This window comes from Chionomys nivalis, chromosome 3 (genome assembly GCF_950005125.1).
Source record: "Chionomys nivalis chromosome 3, mChiNiv1.1, whole genome shotgun sequence".
Lineage (NCBI taxonomy): Eukaryota > Metazoa > Chordata > Mammalia > Rodentia > Cricetidae > Chionomys > Chionomys nivalis.
The window spans coordinates 60,375,694-60,395,887 of NC_080088.1; the positions used below are offsets into that span (position 1 = coordinate 60,375,694).

General features: G+C 44.1%; 1 protein-coding gene across 22 annotated transcripts in view; it reads left to right on the forward strand.

Moving 5' to 3' along the window:
* The window catches only part of Kalrn (kalirin RhoGEF kinase), a 615,547-nt gene that overhangs the window by 384,483 nt on the left and 210,870 nt on the right, over positions 1-20,194 (forward strand). For all 22 annotated transcript variants that reach the window (XM_057764996.1, XM_057764997.1, XM_057765000.1 and 19 more), the window contains exons 26-29: positions 7,586-7,655; positions 10,230-10,319; positions 14,160-14,252; positions 18,420-18,531. In XM_057764996.1, the coding sequence (XP_057620979.1) occupies positions 7,586-7,655; positions 10,230-10,319; positions 14,160-14,252; positions 18,420-18,531 (365 nt within the window). The remainder of the gene's footprint in view (positions 1-7,585; positions 7,656-10,229; positions 10,320-14,159; positions 14,253-18,419; positions 18,532-20,194) is intronic.

Sequence of the window (20,194 nt, forward strand, 5' to 3'; positions counted from 1 at the left end):
AGAAAATACCAGGATTATAAACTATTGAAATTCTCTATTTATTCAATACCCGATACCATGAACCTGGTACCACATAAAATTTACAGTAAATAGTTGCAGGGTGGGTGGATGAGTGAGTGGGTGGGTGGGTGGGCAGATGAATGAATGTGTGGGTGGGTGGGTGAGTGGGTGGGTGGGTGAGTGGGTGGGTGGATGGATGGACGGACAGACGGACGGACGGACGGATGGGCTAGAAAATAAAATTGCATCTTGAAAACTTGTAACTGATGTTATTCAAGTCATAATTGATTAATTGCTTGTGAATATCTCAGGACAGAGAAAAGCTCCTATATATGTCTCTCCTCCCCCAGCATTACCCTCTGGTAAGAGGGCCTAGACCAGCAGAATGGGATTTCTAAACAAAGGAGTTTCCTGGGAGCTTCTTCGCAGGAAGACATGCAGTTGCTATAACACCTATCCACTCTTTAGGGATACTGTACTCTGAAACGATCAGTTTTTAGCCTGAGTATGTCAGGGGCTCTGTTTCACTCCATTTGTTTATGTTTCAATCATAGCAATTCAGTGCTGCCTATCAGAGAAATGTACTCTTCTTATGACTGGTCTGTAGCCCGGGGAGAGGAGGGAGGACTATCGGAGACTAATTCAGAGAAAGGATTGACAGTGGTCAGACCCACCTTAGTGACATAATTATCTGTGTCACTGGAAAATTGGTACCTGGACCAAAGGTTATATGGTGAGGACATTGCATTTCAGCCTGTTACTATTGATCCAGCTAAATGGTGTCTCTGAAAAATGACTGCCAAGATAAGTTGTATATGTGTTCAAGTGGGAGGGGTCTGTCTAAAGAACCTTTGTCTTTGCAGATGTTAAGCAGAGACATCCTGCTTTCTCTATTTCTCTAAAGGATATGCAGGACTGAGTACCTAAAAGCAGTAGTTTCATCCAATTAGAAGGTGAAGTAGGATGAGAGCCATGCCTCGACTCCCCCACTGCACTTTATCCGCTTCTTATACAGCTAAATAAGAGATAATGATCGTGCTGTCTATATAGAACCTATGCCTGTTTCCAATGCATTTTGCTAAGCCTTTCTGGAACACTTCGACAAAAGAGTGTATTCTATAAATAGATCCTCCAAAGAGTAAAATTTTTCTTAATCTAAAATTTGTAATTAAAAAAACAATTGTTTTCGCTTTTCCTTGTTAGATATTTGGCTTCGATAATGACAGCTTCTTGTTAAAATACTTATCTTTCAGTTAAATTCCATTTCTGTTTTTTCCTTTTTAGTTATTTGGAGATTTAGTCATATTCATATGAGTTTGAAAATAGCATTTTTATGCAGTCTGTACTGTGAGGGTCCAGAGAGTCCTCTCAACTATTAGGTTTAACTCTCTTCTTTTATAGTAAAAAGATTGACACTAGAGAAGTAGTGCATTGCCAGAGTCACACAGTCACACAGATATGCATGCATGCATGCACGCACACGTGCATGTACACACACACACATATGCATACACACACACTCACTCTCCTCTGGATCAGACATGGACTCCAGGAAGTAAACAACAATCTCTTCCGTCTTCTCTCCCTGCCCCCTACTCCTTAGACATTGTGGTGCTTGCTGCCCAGTGTGGCTATCAAAGCCAGACATTTTAATTCACCGTTAACTATTTAAGGAACATTTCCACCTATTTATTCTACAGCTGCATCAGTTGGGTCCCACACCTCTGTGGTAATAACCTAAAAAAAAAAAAAAAAAAAAAAAACCTGTTTCCAGTTAGGGCAAGTTTGAGGGCCAACAACCAAGGCCAGTAGCCCACCCCTGCCCCCATATACTGCACTCCTTCCTTGTGGGCATGTCTGGAAGCTAGGATTTGGCCAGGCCAGGGTCAGCCAGGAACAGCCAGGGTACACAGAAGTGCTGATGACCAGGCTGGGAGAATTCCATGATGCCAGGAGAGCTGTTAAGTGCTGACTGCTGTTTTTAAAAGACATGATCTCATTATGTACCCTTGGATGTTTCAAAAGTAATAAAACCAGGCCAGCCCCAAACTTACAGCAACGCCCCTGTCTCTACCTTCTGAGGGTTGAGATTAAAGGTGTGGGCCGCCACACTTGGCCAGAGCCGTATTCTGATCATCTTCCGAGAGTTTCTTCTTTGGGTCAGACCGTTTCCTGTTAGGAAATGAAACTATCCAGTGGTGACTCTAATTTAGTCTCTGACCTGTCGTGAAAAGCAGAAAGTTCTGAGGAGTCATGAGGAAGGCAAAACTATCAGTTCAAAAGAGTGAAGATGGGGGTGTCCAGCGGAGTAGCCAGACAGCATTAACGGAGAAGGGGGCATTTGAGATAGAACTAAAAGAGAAACTTTACAGGCAGAGATGGCTTCTTTGATGAAAAGGAACAATTTGAACAAGTGCCCACCAAGGCGGGGTAACAAGTCTAACAAGCAGGGTGGGAAAAGAGTTTGTAAGAGTGAGGTTCAAAGCCACCCTGGATCGTGACGGCCGGGAATGGATGCTGGCCCATTTGTTAGGTGCTCACAGATATGTCTCTGAGACTGAGGGAGAAAGGAGGTGACCCATGGAGATAATCTGAGTCAAATCTGACTGGGTGGGGGCACAAAAAGGGAGGGGTCTGTCCAGACGAGAAAATAAACCAAACTGCAGAGACAGAGTAGAAATGAGGAAGAAGAATGGGTAGTTGGGCAGTAGGAAGGAAAGGAAGTTGGAGGAGGCGGGAGGGGAAGGAGGGAGGAAAAAAGGAGTGGTGGGAGGGGGTGTAGTGAGCTGTAGGGATGTGGACTGACCAGTTAAGAGATGTGGAGTGGGCACAATGGGAAGAGGAGGGAAAGATGCTGAAAACTGGGCTTCTGGGAGAAGCTCTACCTCAGGAGCGTACGCAAGGGGTGGTTTTCAAAACACGTTTTCTCATATGAGAGAGAGAGAGAGAGAGAGAGAGAGAGAGAGAGAGAGAGAGAGAGAGAATATATCATGTCATCATGTCCTGACACCACACACACTTGTTTGTCTGGATTTGGGTCTATGTCTTCCCTCCTTTTTGCCACATATAAGTTGGTTTACTTTGTGAAGCAAAATTGGCTGACACTACTGTCTTTGGTGAGGCACTGGCTCCCCCAAGTGGAGAGAAAAAGGTTGTGCCGCTCTTGCCTGGGGCCACCCGCAGGCTGCCCCTACTTTTTCCACTGGCAACATTGCTTAAGGTGTACATTTTCCGTGCGCACCCTCCCCCCATGCCTGTGGTATTAGTCGTATTCCTCTGACCAGAAATCACGGAAATGTAGAATGGAAAAGCTCAAAGGAGACTTTAATAATAATCTAGTTCTGCCGCCCCCCCACCCCGTTTTATGGAAACTGACACATTTCTGACCTGCTCTGACCGACTAATGGCACAGAAAAGAATACAGGCGTCATTTTATTAACACCCAGATGTTAGAGAAAAGGGAAGGGCAAAAGCCTGTGAACTTTCCTGGGTCCCAAACCCTCAGTCTAAGGATAACTTCCAGCCTTAAGCAGAGCCTAGAGAAAGGTGGCTGTGATCTTGGTGCTGTCATTCGTGCTGTCTGTAAGCTTCCAGCACTGAGGCTGACTGCACGCAACTGAGGACCCAGACAGAGATGCGCTCGAACTCGGATGCCTCACAGTCATGTTCCTTTCAGTTGTGCACATTTTGTTGCTCCCTTGCCTTGTTACTAAGCAACATCTTACTAGAGCTAAATAGCATTGAATGGCAAGTTCTTTTTTATGTTTTACCTTATTTCAGCACTACGTGGTGTAATGCGTGCAAACAATGGCTAACTCATCTAAATCACGTGAGTTACCCACAGTGAAGAAGTGTCGGAAAGCACACTCAGCAGCAATGCTTGCTTTCATGTTTGAGATTGGATATTGCGCCTCTCTGCCCACCCTTCACCCAGACTAAAGTTTCTAGAGTTAAATGAAGAGACAGGGACAAGAGTTCATACTCAGTCTAGGTAACCAAGGGGTGAGGAAACTGTGTTGACTAATTCACCTCCTCGCCTGGTTTGCTTGCACCCAGGACTATCTGTCGTGTTAATTGCACCCTTAGCCCCTGCAGCCTCTTAAGTTCGGGTTGTGAATCTGCACGATCTAGTGATTCTTTCAACTCTAGCTCCGCTGGTATGAGTACAGAAATGCAGCCTGGCTCCACCAGGAAGCAGTGTTCTGGACGCCTGCCTTCAAGTTTATGTGCGCTGTTTGTTGTTCCTCTTTCACCCAGGCCACAGCCTTCCCCTCCTCACCCTTCCTGGCATTCCAGCAAGCATGTGCACATGTACACAAGGGCTCCAACCACTTTACCTTGGGATTCACGATCAACTTTGAACGTCACATCCAGCCTACCTAGCAAGGTTGCAAGCCTTGCAGTGAGGCTATAATCCAGAATGATGGAGAGAGGAGCGAACTGACGGGGCGGTACCTCGAGAAAAGCTCAGGGTGGTACTGCTCCCACTGGGGTCCCTCGGCGAGACCCTGAGAGAGTTCTGTCAATAATGCCAGCAGTGTCATTTCCCAGAATTCCTCCAAATTCTGCATAATGCTTTGTATCGTAATAGTTTAACAAGTGATGGCATTGCTTAGGTTTTGACAAGTTTTTAGAAGTTTTAGTCCTTTCTAAAAGAGCCCCAGGTGTTCATGAAAAAACAAATCATATGCCACTTGCTCTGCTCATGCTCTGCTCATGCCTCCACAATTTGTTACCTGCAGTCAGGGACGTGGTGAGGGCCACGGTGTTTCTGCAGAACAACCAGTAGAGCGTGCAGCGTCTGCAGGAGTCTTGCCAGCTATTGGGCTGTAGTTTAAACACCTCTCAGTGAAGGGTGGAGTGATATTGACCACACTGATTTAATCTGTCCTCTTCATGACCTTCAAATTTTAAAAGCAAATAGTTTCATATTCCTGATTATCAATATCTCCCACCACCAACCTTAGCCCTTGGTGACAACCCTGGAATCTACCACTTAGTCCAGGTATTCATTCCTTTACAAACTTACTATTTCTTACCCAAAAGTATATGTGTGTTGTGGTTTAGTCATTTTCTCAGACTTCAATCTCTTATAAGGATTCTCAAATAGATATATAATGTCTTCATTCCACAGAAAGGTCTTATAGAATCATACCATGCATTTAGTTCAGCAAATATTTTCATTTCCTGAGGTTTTTAAACAAAAAAAAATCTTCTTGTATTTTTTGTGGGGGGTTTTGTTTTATTTTTGCTGGTATTTTTCACAAAAAAAATATTACTTTGGTTAAATTATTAGGATTTTTAAATAAAATTATACCATTATCTTTATTTTGGATCAGGTCAATAGCTACAGTTAACACTGTGTACTTAAAATGAATGTTGAAGTAGCCCGGCCAGTTGATCTTAGTCAGACGTTCCAGAAAGGGAAGAGCTCCGTGTTACTCTAGGTGTCTGAAGCTTCTAGAACAAACATACAGTTTACACATTGCAAAGAGTGTTAGGATCCAGAGTGTATCCCGCAGATGGGGGCCACACAATAAATGTATATTAGAACTCAGTTCAAGAGACTAAAAGATATGTGCATATGAAACACACATGCACACACACACACACACACACACACACACATCTTCTTACCTACATCCACAAGGATAGGCCTAGTTGCCTTGATGCAACTAAAACGTGTCTTTCCCTTTGTGCTTTGAGCTAATTTTGATCCTTAGTTTTAGCAGTCCTTTCTAATTTCTGTTTTAGAATTTATATGAAATGTATACCTGCAGTCTGTTAAAGGCAAGAGCAGACATGAGAGACACTGTATTGATTTTGAGACTGTGTGTTTGCATTTCTAAAGCCCAAATTGCACTCATAAATGTTCTTGATTCATGAGTCAGTTTAAGCAACTCTAAAATTCAGACTTGCTAGGAGAAAGATTATTACCTAAATGAGTTCTTCTGGTATCTTCCCAAGTTTTTAAATGCCTGTCTTATTTTATTAATCTAGTTATTGCCATGTATTGTAAACAAAATTTTAAATTACAGACTGATGAAGAAAAGAAGGCACCTATAGTCCTACTAATCATTATTAACGTTCTTGCTCTCCAGATATTTTTTAGTTACACACATACTTATTTGTATCACCAAAACATCTCCCTATATCATTGAAAACATAAACAACATGTATAACATTTGTAACTACTTAATAATCAATTATAAGAAACTGCCAAGGTATATAGATAATGGTAACCACACAGAATAAATCAGATCAAAATGAACTTTACTCCCTGATGGTGGAGGTAAGTAATGGGCTAATGCAAGATATTTTCATTTAGTTTTAAGGTATGCATCCGTTAAATTTTTAAATTAAAATTAAACAGAAAAGTTAACATTGAGAAGTCTCAGTTTCCACTGTTTCTTCATCTGGTTCTCTATGGTGATGGTTTTGTTAGTTCCCTGGGTTAGGCATAGAATACATATTTCCTGCTTGCACAGCATGATCTCCTATACATTTGTCCCACCCCTCACTATTTCCACTTTGACTGTTAAGAGATCTTCCATATGAAGAGACAGAGTAAGTGCTGTCTTTTGTGGGGGGTTGGGGAGAGATATGGCTACAAAGTATTCAGTTCTGTGGATATGCCATAGCCCCAGTATTTTGTTCTCTACCGACCATATTTCCATTACAAATGGTATAGTTATTAGTGTTCTAGAGTATATGTCATGTTATATGTATAGATAAATTATAAGGAGAAATTCCAAGTCTCCAGAAAAAAATGAGTACATTTTGACCTTGGTACTCCTATCAAATCTGATTCTGTCAGATTGCTCTTTATAAAGACTACCTCATTTCCCACTCCCAGAAGTCAGCTTCCCTAAGGCCTCATAATTATTTTTTTAAAGATCTTGAGTACATTTTAAAAAGGAAATTTCATTCTGATAATGCTTGCTTGTTAGAACTTATATCCTCTAAATCTAAGACTATTATTTCATACATTAACTCAAAGTCGGAGTAATCATTTCTTCATAATTTGTTAGCATAGAAAAAATCCATGACTTAGACACCTGCAACGTCAGATAAGCCTGTGATTCCATTCCTCTTTAAAATATACTGTGATTCCCCTCCCCCACCATTAGAGTCTTCCCTAAAGATGTCCGTATGACAATACTTGCTCTCAGTGGAAGAGGAAAGCTAAAAGTTATAAAGAGGCCTGTAAATGATTAAATTTTTTCCATCTCATCTTTGGATTCATTCTGAGTTTTCTTTTTAATATTTCTTTTTTTAAAAAAAATATTTACAGTGTGCTCAGAGTAGTTGAATTAACACTATAAACTTGGAATTGCTGATCAAATGAAAGGTTACCTATTTTCATGTCAAATTCATGCGGGAACCATTTTAAGTAGCACTAGTTAGTCGACTACCATAATTTTAATTGAACAAGTTCCAGCGTAAGAGCTGGCTCCTCACCTTGCTTACAAAGCACACAATCCATGTGTAGCTGAGTCATGGTTGTTGTATTGGCCCCCATACAATCCCTGCATCGGGTTCTCTATACTGAGGTATCTGACGCAGCCTTTCTCTCCTTTCGCAGCATCTTCCTCAAAGAGCTGGAGAAGTACGAGCAGCTGCCTGAGGATGTGGGACACTGCTTTGTCACCTGGGTAACCAATCTAAATTTCTTCCCTACTGTCCATGCTTCCACGGGTGTACCTGGAGCCACTGCTCCATGCCTGGCCTCGGGATTGTCGTCGCCCCCAGTCTCTCTTGGGACCAGGTTCTGCAGAGGCGACTTGAGTAGCTCTGTGGAAGGTAGTACGTGTCTGGAGAGCAGAGCCATTCCTGGGGATGTCTATGACATCAATCAAGCCTAAGATCCACCTCTGACTCTCTAAGAACTTTCTAAATGATGAGGTCAGGAGAGTAAGAGAAACCTACTACCCGTGTAGCAGCCCAGTCCGCCAATTCCTTTCTCCAGGATGTAGAATTAGAAGTTAGAACTTGTAGGTACCATCTGTCCAGTTATTGGTTACACTGTTTTCCTTAGTAGAGAATAGATTCCTGCGCTCTCCATCCTAATTTTGATATACAGGATGAGCGTGTAGTTGCCATGGGCGAAGTTATTGGCCCAGTGTACCAGGTTCTAATTATCTAAACTGGAAAAATAAACTTCAGTAGCATCCCCATTGCCCAGCATCCTGAGCTTGAACTCAAGGATATGAATTCAGGACACCTGGGAGTCCACTTATGACACCAAATTCAACTACACATCCTCCAGGAATTCTGCTCTGCAATTATTCCTGTGTGCTAATCTATACCCAAAATGGCTTTTCGGAATTCCTTCATGGTCTAGAGAACTTATGCTTAGAAGTGGACAAGACTTTGGATTTGTTTTAGATTTCAGACCTGGGTATATCTTAGGTAAGAGACAGTACGCCCACTGACACATAACAAATAGCCCAGCCGACCCTACAGCTCAGGGCCCGACCCCCAGACAGGCCTTCACTGCATGAACTCTCAGTGTTTACCTCTAAGCAGACTTTGGCTTTCACAAAATCCCAGGCTACCAACTTTGTGCCAGTATGTAAGTTGGTGCATATCTCATAAAGATGCTGATAAAAATAATTTATGATCCCTTGCACAGCCAATATAAAGAAAAGCAAGATTGAACAAGGGATATTATTGAAAAGGGATCATTTTGTGTTGATTTTTGTCAATCTTGGGGTTCTCTTTGAAATCAATAAGTACAGTTTATTGTCTCTTAGTAATTATGACTAACTCCTAAGTGGTGTAAAGCCCCTAAAACTGTTTCAGAAAACCTTTGGTGGTTGGGTAAACTATGCACCTTCTGCCAAGAATTATCTCATTTTTTATGTTTTGCGGTCTTGTGTGTGAGTACAGACCAGGAATGAAGAGAGGAAAGAACTGCTTATAATATGTTGAGTGGCATTGATTAAAACTAAGAAGCCTGGTTGCTTCGGACTTGGACACTTATAACTATGTGGATTTCAAGTCACTTAAGCATTCTATGCCACAGTCTGCTCACGGGTCAGATTAGGATGGCTCTGAACCTCGATGTTTAGGGGTGGCCTGAGGACCAAGTGATGCCATATACGTAACACGTAGTGAAGTCTGGTCTCATAAGTACACATGTGCACTGCCCTCCAGGACAGGATATCCCAGGTGTTCAAAAGACATTACCAACCGAAAAAGTAGTTGGCAAAATTCCCTTTCTCAGTGGAGAACTGAGGTCATGAAAGAAATAAGTGACTTTTCACCCAAATGTAAGTCTGGGACTTGAGGTAACACTCTCTTGGAGAATCGTTGTCCAGACCCTGAAGTAGGAGATGGGGTGTCCTTTTCCTCCACCCTCATCATTACTCCCCGGAAGTCGGGGTGAGAACAGGCTCCCAAACTCCGTCCAGTGGAGGAGGCATTTGGGATATAAGCAGATCTCCCTCTGAGATTTTCGCTCATTTTTCACTCTGTTGTATTTACCTCAATCGTTTTTGTTCTTTTTCAAGAGAGAGAGCGTAATTATTGGTGATTTAAAGTTAGGGTAATCGATAAGTAAGTTCTTCACAACTTCAGAATATGCTATCATTTTTCTTTCTTTCCAACACAGGCTGATATTAAACTGAGCTTCTGTTCAGCAGCCTTTTTCTTCATTCCAATAAGGGAAAAGCATCCGAGAGCCAGGAGAACACATGCCACTTTTCATAAGGAATTCAGACCCTGTAAAGTCCATGCTGGGCCTTTTAGGCATTCTGAAGAAAGGAAGTCTATCAGCTAGCATTATGTCAGTTTGGTACAAGCCAGAGTCATTTGGGAAGAGGGAACCTCAACTGGGTATATGCTCCCATTGATTGGCCTATGGACAAGCCTGAGAACATTTTCTTGATTAATAATTATTGTGGAAGGGCCAACCTCACTGTGGGCAGTTCCACCCTGGGCTGGTGGTCCTGGGTGCTATAAGAAAGCAGGCTGAGCAAGCCATGAGGACCATGCCAGTAAACAGAGCATCCCTCCATGGCCTCTGCTTCAGTTCCTGCCTCCAGGTTCCTGCCTTGAGTTCCTGTCCTGACTTCCATGGATGATGGTCTACAAGCCATAAGATGAAATAAACCCTTTCCCCCAACTTATTTTTGACCATGGTATTTTATCACAGCAATAGAAACCCTGACTAAGACGGGAGGACCCAATGGATGCTTATCTTTTGTTGTCTTTGTTCTTTTTAGGCAGACAAATTTCAGATGTATGTCACCTACTGTAAAAACAAGCCTGATTCCAACCAGCTGATCCTGGAGCATGCAGGCACCTTCTTTGATGTAAGCTGTGGTTTTCCATTGTCAACAGTCCAGGAGCAGAGAGGGAGGGAAGGGGCACGCCTCTGCTTTGCAATAAGTCTTTATCCTTTCTTCCTTGTTCTTCTTTACTGGCCATACTAAACCTTTATCTCATGGATAAAATATTTCAGAAAAACCCATCCCATCTCAATTGTGATTTTTTGACAAGGCAATTTTTTTTCTGTTTCTTAACCAAACCTAGCAAGGTCTGTGATGATATAGCTAATGCTGCCAAGGTCTTTTACTTTCTCACTCAGTGGTCCACAGGGGTCTGTTCCCTACTCGGGGTCTGTTGACAAAACCTCTTCTGGACACAGCCCAGAATTCTTGGTTGTAAGGGGTTCACTGGTATCTCCGATACCCACTCGGGTCTGTGAACCACTTCCGATGCCTTTGTTTGCACTACAAATACACACTGGAATTTACCAGTAGTCTTTGAAAGATCCCTGGCTCTTCTGCTTCAGATGTTATGAGTTGGCCTGACTCTGGCTGGTATTGGGGTGACCGCTGGAGCTGAAAACTGTTATTGTGGACATCAAGATCAGGGAAGGCTGGGATCCCCTGCTCTCTCAGAACCTCGACTGTTAAATGAGAACCGTCTTGGAGGTCTTTAATGTTGATTCCCCTAAAAGAGTGACCTATCGGCTATAAAGTAGAAGAATCGAAAAGGTACTGCAGGACACAAGGGATGTGTGAGACAGAAAGTTACAGATGAGGAAAATCAAAGAGTACACAGCACTGATGGCCTCTGCTGGTCCTGTCGGCAGTGACAGAAACCTGCTCAGCAATGTGTGACAGCTGTCAACCCATCTTGATGCCCCGCTGCTTTCATTGCTTCTGGGGCATTTTGTATTGCTTGAAAGACAGCAGGCTAAGCCCCCCAGGAGAATACAAAAATTTTGCAACAGGAGTCTTGTACTCCAGTTGAAAGAATAAACCTCTTGAGCATCATTCTAGGCCAACACCAGCATAGTAGACTGATTCTGTGGAGACCTTGTTGCTTAGTGAGGGGATTGAGTGGGAGGAGCTAGGGGAGGAGCAAACTTACATGGTTTTTAAAATAGATAATTAATGTGGAAATGGCCTCAGATGTCTGAAATTGGAGTTCTGGGGTCATGTAAAATCCTGGGAAATACTTCTCTAAGCTGGTACCAGGATTTATCGGATATTATATTGGATCCTCTATACTATCCTTTCTTTGATTGACAGTGCATTTACATAAGATGTCTCTGCCTTGATTCGTATCCACAAGGGTCTTTCTTTGAAGTTGTAAACGGATGGTGTCATTCTTCCACTTAGCATTTTAATAACACAGTTTCTGTGCCCTCAGAATGCCTCGGGTCTGTCTTTGTCCAGCATTTTCCTTTGCCTAAGAGTGTGTCTCCTACACTTAAACATATGGATGCAGACATATGTATCACTTCAGAATGCTTCCTGTCCTTCACAAGCTCAAATGCTGCATCCTACACCAGCCCTACTCTTTATGCATGCACTGTGCTTTGTGTCTCTGTCATAGAGTTTGTGGCAATTCACCGGCAGATGTACCTCTCTGCACACATATGCTCTCTCCACCTGCACCCTTGAGACTTGGTGTGCATCCTAATTCCTGTGTTCTCATCTCCATGCCTGGTGCTGGGTTGTTTCCAATAGTCCTACCTATGTCCCTATTTCTAGTCAGTGTCTAATGGAGGAGGAGGAGTGATATTGCTCATTTTAACTTAATCTGTCCTCGTCATGAGCTTCACCTTTTAAAAGAAAATCATTTAATATTCCACTTGCCTGTAGCTATGATACTAAGATTTTGGTAGCTCTCTTCTACAAACTTCTGAACTGAAATGTCCAGCACATGCAAAGAATTGTGCCACTTTCCCCTTTTGTCTGATAAGGTCAATCCTACAAAGGTGGTGCCAGACTTGTCAACAGGAAGCATGCTAGAATCTAGAGGGGCTGCCCCAGATGTGTTAGAATTACCCTAGAGAATCGTGTGGTGGTGGTGTACACCTTTAATCCCAGCACTCAGTAGGCAGAGTTTAAAGCCAGGCTGGTCTAAGGAGCCAGTTCCAGGACAGCCAGGGTTACACAGAGAAACCCTGTCAAAAAAAAAAAAAAGCCACAACAACAAAAAATTACCCAGTAAGCATTCTTAAACAGCGCAGATTCCCCAGAGGGCAGTGTGGAACCAGGTGTACCCACCTCTAGACAAGTCCGCTGCTTTCTCCAGCAGTGTTGCTCTTGCAGAGAAGCTTAGGAAGCTCCCTATGCCTGTCTGCTTGGTTACATCATATCATTGGTGTCTTACAGCAAAGAAAACAGATTATTCCAACATTTCCTAAGTGTGTTAAGTGCATGTGGAATATATCACCTGCAGGAAACAGGACACTGCATGTTCGCATGGCATCTAATGCCCACACTGTGCAATTCAGTGTTCTTTCTCCACACCTCAGTTTGGGATACTCTAGAATCTACAGTTAGCTAGGAGAAACATGGCTATCTACAATTATTTCTGCTGAAAGTCCCCCCAATTTTCAATATCTTTTTTATTTCTTAATCTAGCGATTGCCATATATTAAATGCAAAATTTTAAGTTACATCTTACAGTTACAGTCATCAATGATCCTGATATTGGCCTCTGCTCTCCACATGCACACGTGTACAGGTACACACTAGTAAACATGTACACACACATATACCGCCCACATACAAAGAAGGTATGCGCATTTTAGCTGTTAACAGACTTCCTACCAAAAAACAAAAGCCCTGGTCATCACTAACTCATTTTCTGTATCTATAAATCTGTCTTTTCTGGAGATTGTTTCTAATAAAGTGATAATTGTGTTAGCCCAGGTGGAGCGTTGTCTCTCTAGCAGCCCTTTGCGATGTTCTCTGTTTTCATTGGCTGTGGTGGACCCTCTTTGTTCTTTCGTTCCTGTGTGTGGCATAGTCTCAGCTAGATGGCAGGCCTTTTGAGTACAAGGACTCATATGTACCCTTCTCTGTCCTCTCTCTACACATTAGACTTGCACGGTGATCTATTGCAGTAGGGTAGAGTGTGGAGTAAGAGGTAAGACCAGAGACACCAACGGTAGCTAGAAACCATGGTATTGGCTTGGGTGTGAGCTGCAGAGATGGAAAGATTTGTCACCCTGCTCAACAGAGGGGACGTTCCTAAGACTGACTCTGGTTTCCAGCTCAGTGAGCGCTGTGTGAGAGACTTAACGATCTAACTGGGACGTGCTAAGTCCCAGCAGAGGCGGCTGGTTGGAAGAGCCGTATCCTCGTGTAGTTTTAGGAGGCATACAGGCAGATGAGTCCCAGAGTCTCATTCTGCCTTCATGTGGCTCTTCCTGGCTGCTGTGCTACCTCTGTCTCCCTGCCCTTCCACTTCGTTCCTTTGCGCACACTGTCCCACCTCTGCTGCACTCAGTCTCTTACTCACCGCTCGCCCCTTGTCTACCCTTGTCTTGTCTTGTCTTCCCCAGTTCTCCGGTTCTGTTTAGTTTCCACTTCTGTTTCATGAACCCAATTCTTTCCCAAAGGTTTCTTTCTCCCTTTTTGTTGCCAGTTCTCATTTCTCTCTGTCTGTGTACTTTGGTCTCTTATGATTTTTCATGTTCTTGCTCCATGCTCACCCTCTCCTAAAGAATGTCTACTCATAAATGTCCACTTTTGTCTATTTTCTTCTTTCTCCTTACCCTGTCTTCCTGTGTTTAGAATGTGCATGCACACAGACACACATAAGCACGTGCGTGCACGCGCGCGCACATACACACACACACACACACACTTGCTCTCTGTCTTATTACACCTATTCTCACCCTGCAGGAGATCCAGCAACGGCACGGCCTGGCCAACTCCATCTCTTCCTACCTAATTAAGCCTGTCCAGAGGGTCACCAAGTACCAGCTGCTCCTGAAGGTACCTCCCCTCCCCATCCAACCCTCATTCCTGACGAGACCCCCTGACAGTGGGAAACCCTTACCTGAAGCCTTTCTTCTACCTGTGGCATAGCCTGAGGTGAGCCCACGCCACCATTGCTGGCTCGAGACTGTGTGTCCTATTCTTGTTTGGGGGTAGAGATGAAAGAAAAGGAGCAGGAATAAGTCATAACTGTTTTTCACCTCCTGCTACCATTGCAAATTCTCAGTGATTGCCACCTCCGGTATTGTTGACCAATTCCTTCCTGAGCAGATTTCCTCCTGTGGGTATCCCACCAGCTGGAACCAAGGTGGAAATCTTAGGGATACTGTGGTCTATACATCCATTGGTATCTTCCATCTTAACTGCTGTGTCTGGGAAAATAGTCCAAAGGAATGTATTAAACTTAGTGACATCTTCCATTGTAGAGAGCCATATGTTAGGAGTGCTTCTGGAGTCAACCAAGAGAGTGAATTTTCTTTCAAAGTCTAGTTTTAAAAAGTTCAGTAATCAGATTATGTAAAACACTATGTAAGTTCTTCTATAAAGATGTGCCCATATTCTATAAGTATGTCATTTATATAGGAAGCCAGGAAAATGGAGATAGACAATTCAATATCATTATGTTTCTATTAATTCTTGGCATGTAAGAGTGGAGGTTTTCTACCTTTTGAGTATATTTTTGGTTGTCTAGTGAAAGGGACACAAGGATAGTTAGGGGATTTGTAAAAGTAGCATAACTTCAGAGAAAGTGTTCGGTTCCATTTATGTTTAGAGACACCTGCAGAATCTTACATACTTTTGCTTCCCAGATCTGAAAACCAGCCTGACTTTCAAGCCCAAGGCTCTCACCACACATCGCAGCCCTCCTGCCTCCCAGGTCTCTGGGATGGGAGCACAGCACTCACGGTCCTTCACGGGAGGCTTGAGGCGGTGCCTTGGGGGAGTGTGTCACTTCTTTGTTCTGTTTTCTGTGCGAGGGCAGACCCATGCAATCAGCCCTCCCTCCACCCTCCTTCCTCATCCTTCAGAAGAGAGAGCAGACCATCGGGCCGCCCAGCCTGGCAGAATGGCTTTTACTTCTTTCTCTTTTAAACTTTTCACATAAAGACGAGACATTCCCATAAGATCTTGGGGCAAGAAGTCTCTTTTCTAGAACCCAGTGTGATTCTGATATTTAGGCCATAGGAGCTGTGGAATCTTCTCTGCCTTTGAATCTCAGGTTGTGGACTCTGTAGCCTGAAACTCCATGAACAGCAGCCTTCTCTTTCTCTGTCCTGCTCAACACCTGACCCTTTAAGTTAGCTTCTGTGCGGGTGGCCTTTTTAAAACCTGAGTTTTTGTGTGAACCTGAAGTGATGCCCCAACAGTTAAAAACTCCATCTGTTCTTCCAGAGGACCTAGATCCTCTGGAAGCATAGGACTCAACTGCCGCTCCAGAGGATCTGATGCCACCTGCTCGCCTCCATGGGCACCAGGCTTGCACATGGTGCACAGACATGCACGGAGGCAAAACACCCATGCACATAAAATAAAATCATCTTTAATTTCATTTTAAAAAATTATTTTTTGTGGCTTTTGAGTTAAAAAATAAAGCCTTTGCAGGAATTGTAGGGTTGTGAGTTTTTGAAAGAACATTAATGAACACCGAAGCTCCCAGTCACACTGCCCATCTGGAATCGATTAAGATGTTGTTCTAAGAGAAACACAGCCATTCTCATCTCCATTCCAGCCCTGTAATGCTGCAGCTCCCTCAGATGGGTTCTGTCACAGAGGTGCTGAAGGGAAGGGAGGTTGGAATTACCCTTCAGCAGCTGGAAAGCTGGACTCTGGACTTCCGCTCCGGAGTTGCTTGTGTTTGGGAGAGAGAAGTGTTTGTCAAACAAACAAGGTAGCAGTGGTTTTATTGCAGGGAAGTTGTAAAATTACTGTAAAAGAGGTAATTTTGGCCTCTTTAAAAATGTGCCCGTGGCAGAGTGCCTGATGAGTAAAAATGGTTTGTGGAGCTTTACTATAAATAACAAGGCATTTATTTTCCCTTTGAAGTCAGTTTAATTCCAAATAAATTGATATTTAATTATCAGTATCCCCTGGGGCTTGTCACTTAGGCATTGCACAAAAAGTGAAACTGTGTCATTTGGCGTGTTTGATCGTCTGTTTGTAAATCTGCTGTAGCTGTCCTTTCCCGAGTCTAAATTAAATATGCAGGCTTCCCCTTATCAGGAACTGTTGCACGGTCCAGGGAGAATTTATTGGCTCTGCTGGTAGAATGATAGGCTTGCTAAATTGCTTAGGGGGATTAAACTAATTGGTGTTTTCTGTTGCAAACAGAAGCGTTCTCATCTCTTCTCCTGGCATTCTTTCATTGACATTTGAGAACAAGGTTGGGAGGGTTACAGTGAGGATGTCAGAGAACTTTGGGGCGGTAGAAGTGCCTTTCAGAATAATGATGACATATGTCAACTGGAAAGGACGGGACACCAAGAGCTCCAACTTTCCCCAATGTGTGCTCTACCCGACCCCCCCCCCACAAAAAAAATCTTTTGTACATATAGAAATGTCTCCAAGATAACTCAGAAAAATCCAGACGCTGGGTTTTTGTTTCAGACTCTCACTAAGCAGGTATTTTCCCAAGAAGAGAGCTTTACTGATGATTTTAATGGGGCAGATAACCCCAAGGGGGTAGTGAATCAGGGAGAAGTCCAGAACTACGGTGAGGCTCCATCGCAATGTGCTCTGGCCCAGATCCACATGCAAGCTCTCCCGGTGAGGTGTGCCTCATGGCCCCACCCTACAGAAGTGTGCTTGTTTCTTACTTAGAGAGCTGCCTGGCTAGCGTCTGTGTCACTTTGCGGAGAGCTGTGCCATTAAAGCCTCAGACTCCAGGTTTCACTACAGGAAGTCCTAGCAGGGCAGATACGTCCTACTTCGGAGGATTCCACAGGAAAGAATTCTCCTGCTAGCAAGTGCCTTTAATTTATTACCCAGGAGGCATCATAACCATACTTGCAAGGTGGGATCTCATGATCTCTCAATTTCCTAAAACTGCCTTTTCTGGGGGCAAAAAAAAACATTCTAAATGATCTTACGGTTAGCAAGATGGTTGAAATGGTCTTTTCTTCTACCACCAAATACTGTGCTCCTTTTGTTGTGATTTTGATAAGTGAGCCTGCATGGAGGGACAAAAGTCAGAGGACATTATGCCCCGGAAGTAACAGGCTCTGTCCCTGGGGGTCAGGGACAGAGGATGTGGAAAGACTGGGGTGGCGAGCAGAATGCCAGGTGTGTGTTCTGACCTGCATTTCAGGCCGTGCTCGGCCTCCTTGGAGCTATATTCTTCACCCACTCTGTGTGGTTGTCACAATCCTAGTCCAGAGTGCCAGTCACTGGCCCAGGTCAGGAATCCCTGATCCTTGTGATCTAAAACTCTTTTATAACTCTGAGCTGTTATAAACCTGTAATGTCTCTAGCCTCAAGCTGCTCCTAGCAGGATGGATGTCAGTCCTCATGTAGTGTAATGACTGTAAATAAAAGTGATGTCAGTATAGGCCTGTTGAGACCCACGGTGTCAGTATAGATATGCAGAGACCCACGGTGTCAGTATAGATATGCAGAGACCCACGGTGTCAGTATAGACATGCAGAGACCCACGGTGTCGGTATAGATATGCAGAGACCCACGGTGTCGGTATAGATATGCAGAGACCCACGGTGTCGGTATAGATATGCAGAGACCCACGGTGTCGGTATAGATATGCAGAGACCCACGGTGTCAGTATAGACATGCGGAGACCCACGGTGTCAGCCATAGGCCTGCAGTGACCCACGAGAACAGTGCAGTACACCTTCTGTTTCCTCACTGTTCTCTTCAGCAGTAGTGACTCCCTCTCCAGGAAGGCGGTGACACTCTGCACAGTGACAGAATGCTCTGGTTTTAGAATTCTAGCCATTGGAAATTGGGTTGGATTAGCTTCTTTTGGACTGGCTAGACCTCATCTGGTCATTGTGTTTTTGACAATAATCCGCATCTCACTTTCTTTATAACTCTCTCTGAGGGAAGCGTTACAGACAGAGTGAGACTGGTGTATCATTTACTTGATGGCTTAGGAAAGGGAGGGGTGTGAAGCTGGGCAGATGATCCTAATTGTGTCTGGACTTTTTTCCCCAGGAACTTTTAACTTGCTGTGAAGAAGGGAAAGGGGAGCTCAAGGATGGCCTGGAGGTGATGCTCAGTGTCCCCAAGAAAGCCAATGATGCCATGCATGTCAGCATGCTGGAAGGTAGCTGATCTCCCAGTCCTCTGGGATGCCACCTCCATTCCTAAGACCAGAGAATTTGTGTTAGAAGGGGAAATAGCATGAAGTCAGGCAAGGAACAAGCCTGGAAAAGGGTAAAAACCAGTTGTTCAGTGGGTCCTTGGCTACCGGTGTGAGGAGCACCACAAACCAGCATGGCTAACACCTGTCTCCAGGTGCCATGAGATCACAGTGCAGGCTGTGATCTTCACTAGCATCAGGCCAGAGCCCCACAGACCTGTTCATATGCAGGTCATTTGCATTGCCTTCAGAGTCAGGAAAACTGGAAGTACTGATTACACAGTGTACACCAGTGGCTGTAGTGTGGTATCTACCTCACACACACACACCTTTTTTAAAAAAACATTGAACCCAAGCCTTGTCCATGGTGAATAAATACTCACTACTGAGCCACAGCTATGGTCTCTCTAAACTGTCCAAGCTGTGCTTCGAAATAGTGATCCTTGATAAGCCAACCGAATACTTAAAATGGTAGGTGTGCACCATCATGCCCAGCTTCTTTAAAATATAAAAGATTGCATAACTTAAATCTACCATGGTGACCATTGTCTTACAGACTATATTTATCCACTTAACACTAGCAACTAGCCCTTTATCCTTCTTGGGAGCTTAGAAAAGCAACCCCAGCTGGGCGACCCCAACAGAACTTCAGTCGGTTCAGACTGTGTTCTGAGAATCCAGACCAAGTGCAGTATGACGTAAGGTTCCTGGGACATGGTCCTTCACAGCGGAGCCGGCCTGGCGATAAATAGATTTGGTATCTGGGTAAAGTCTTAACATTCCAGTCTGACAAGCAGACGCTAAGGAAGTAAGTGTATGGGTGCTCTTTCTCTCCTGGCTTTGACCCACAATACCACCACTCCCACTAGCCTCATCTAGGAGACTCAGGATGGCCTTACTTCCTGGACTACCCGGAGCACAAGAACCCGTAGGTCTTGGAGCAGTCGAGCCAGACTGGGCACTAATCACCTGAAGGTGCTCCTGTTGCCACAGTTTCCCCACCTGCTTCATTCCTGTGCACACCGGGCTCCCCAGTACTGGATGTCCTTCTTTATAAAAGTGCCCCGTTCGTCCAGACCTTCCCTCACCCAGAGACTCGATCCAGGCACTCCAGTATGGCCTATGGCCCTGTGTAATAGAGCTGGTTGAAAGTGCACTTTGATGGACTCTTCTAATACCTACTGAACCAGAAGCTCTTAGAAGGAGAGGGGTGTTCAGAATCGTTTTCACGTGCTTTCCAGGTGGTTCTTGTGAGCACTAAAATTTGGGAACCTTCTGGAAGATTGGAAGTATAAATAGAAAGTGTTGAAAGCTTATGCACCACACTGCTTAGGAGCAAGAAAAGAACCCTAAGGATGGAATATGAGAAATGGGGCAATAACGAATAAAGCAGAGTCAAGGGTACTCCTCTAGACAGTGTTCAACCTCAGCCCCGCTCAGAGGTAGGAGCAGTAGGAGCTGTGGAGGAAGAAGATGCTCTGAGACTGGGGACTGCCTATTTGGGAGACCCACAGCCCCTCTCACATGGGGAGGGAAGAATCACATGGGATCTTTGAGAAAACCCTACTCATATCGCCTATGTATGTAGGAGACATGGGACTGGTGGGTCATAGGAGATGTCTAGCTG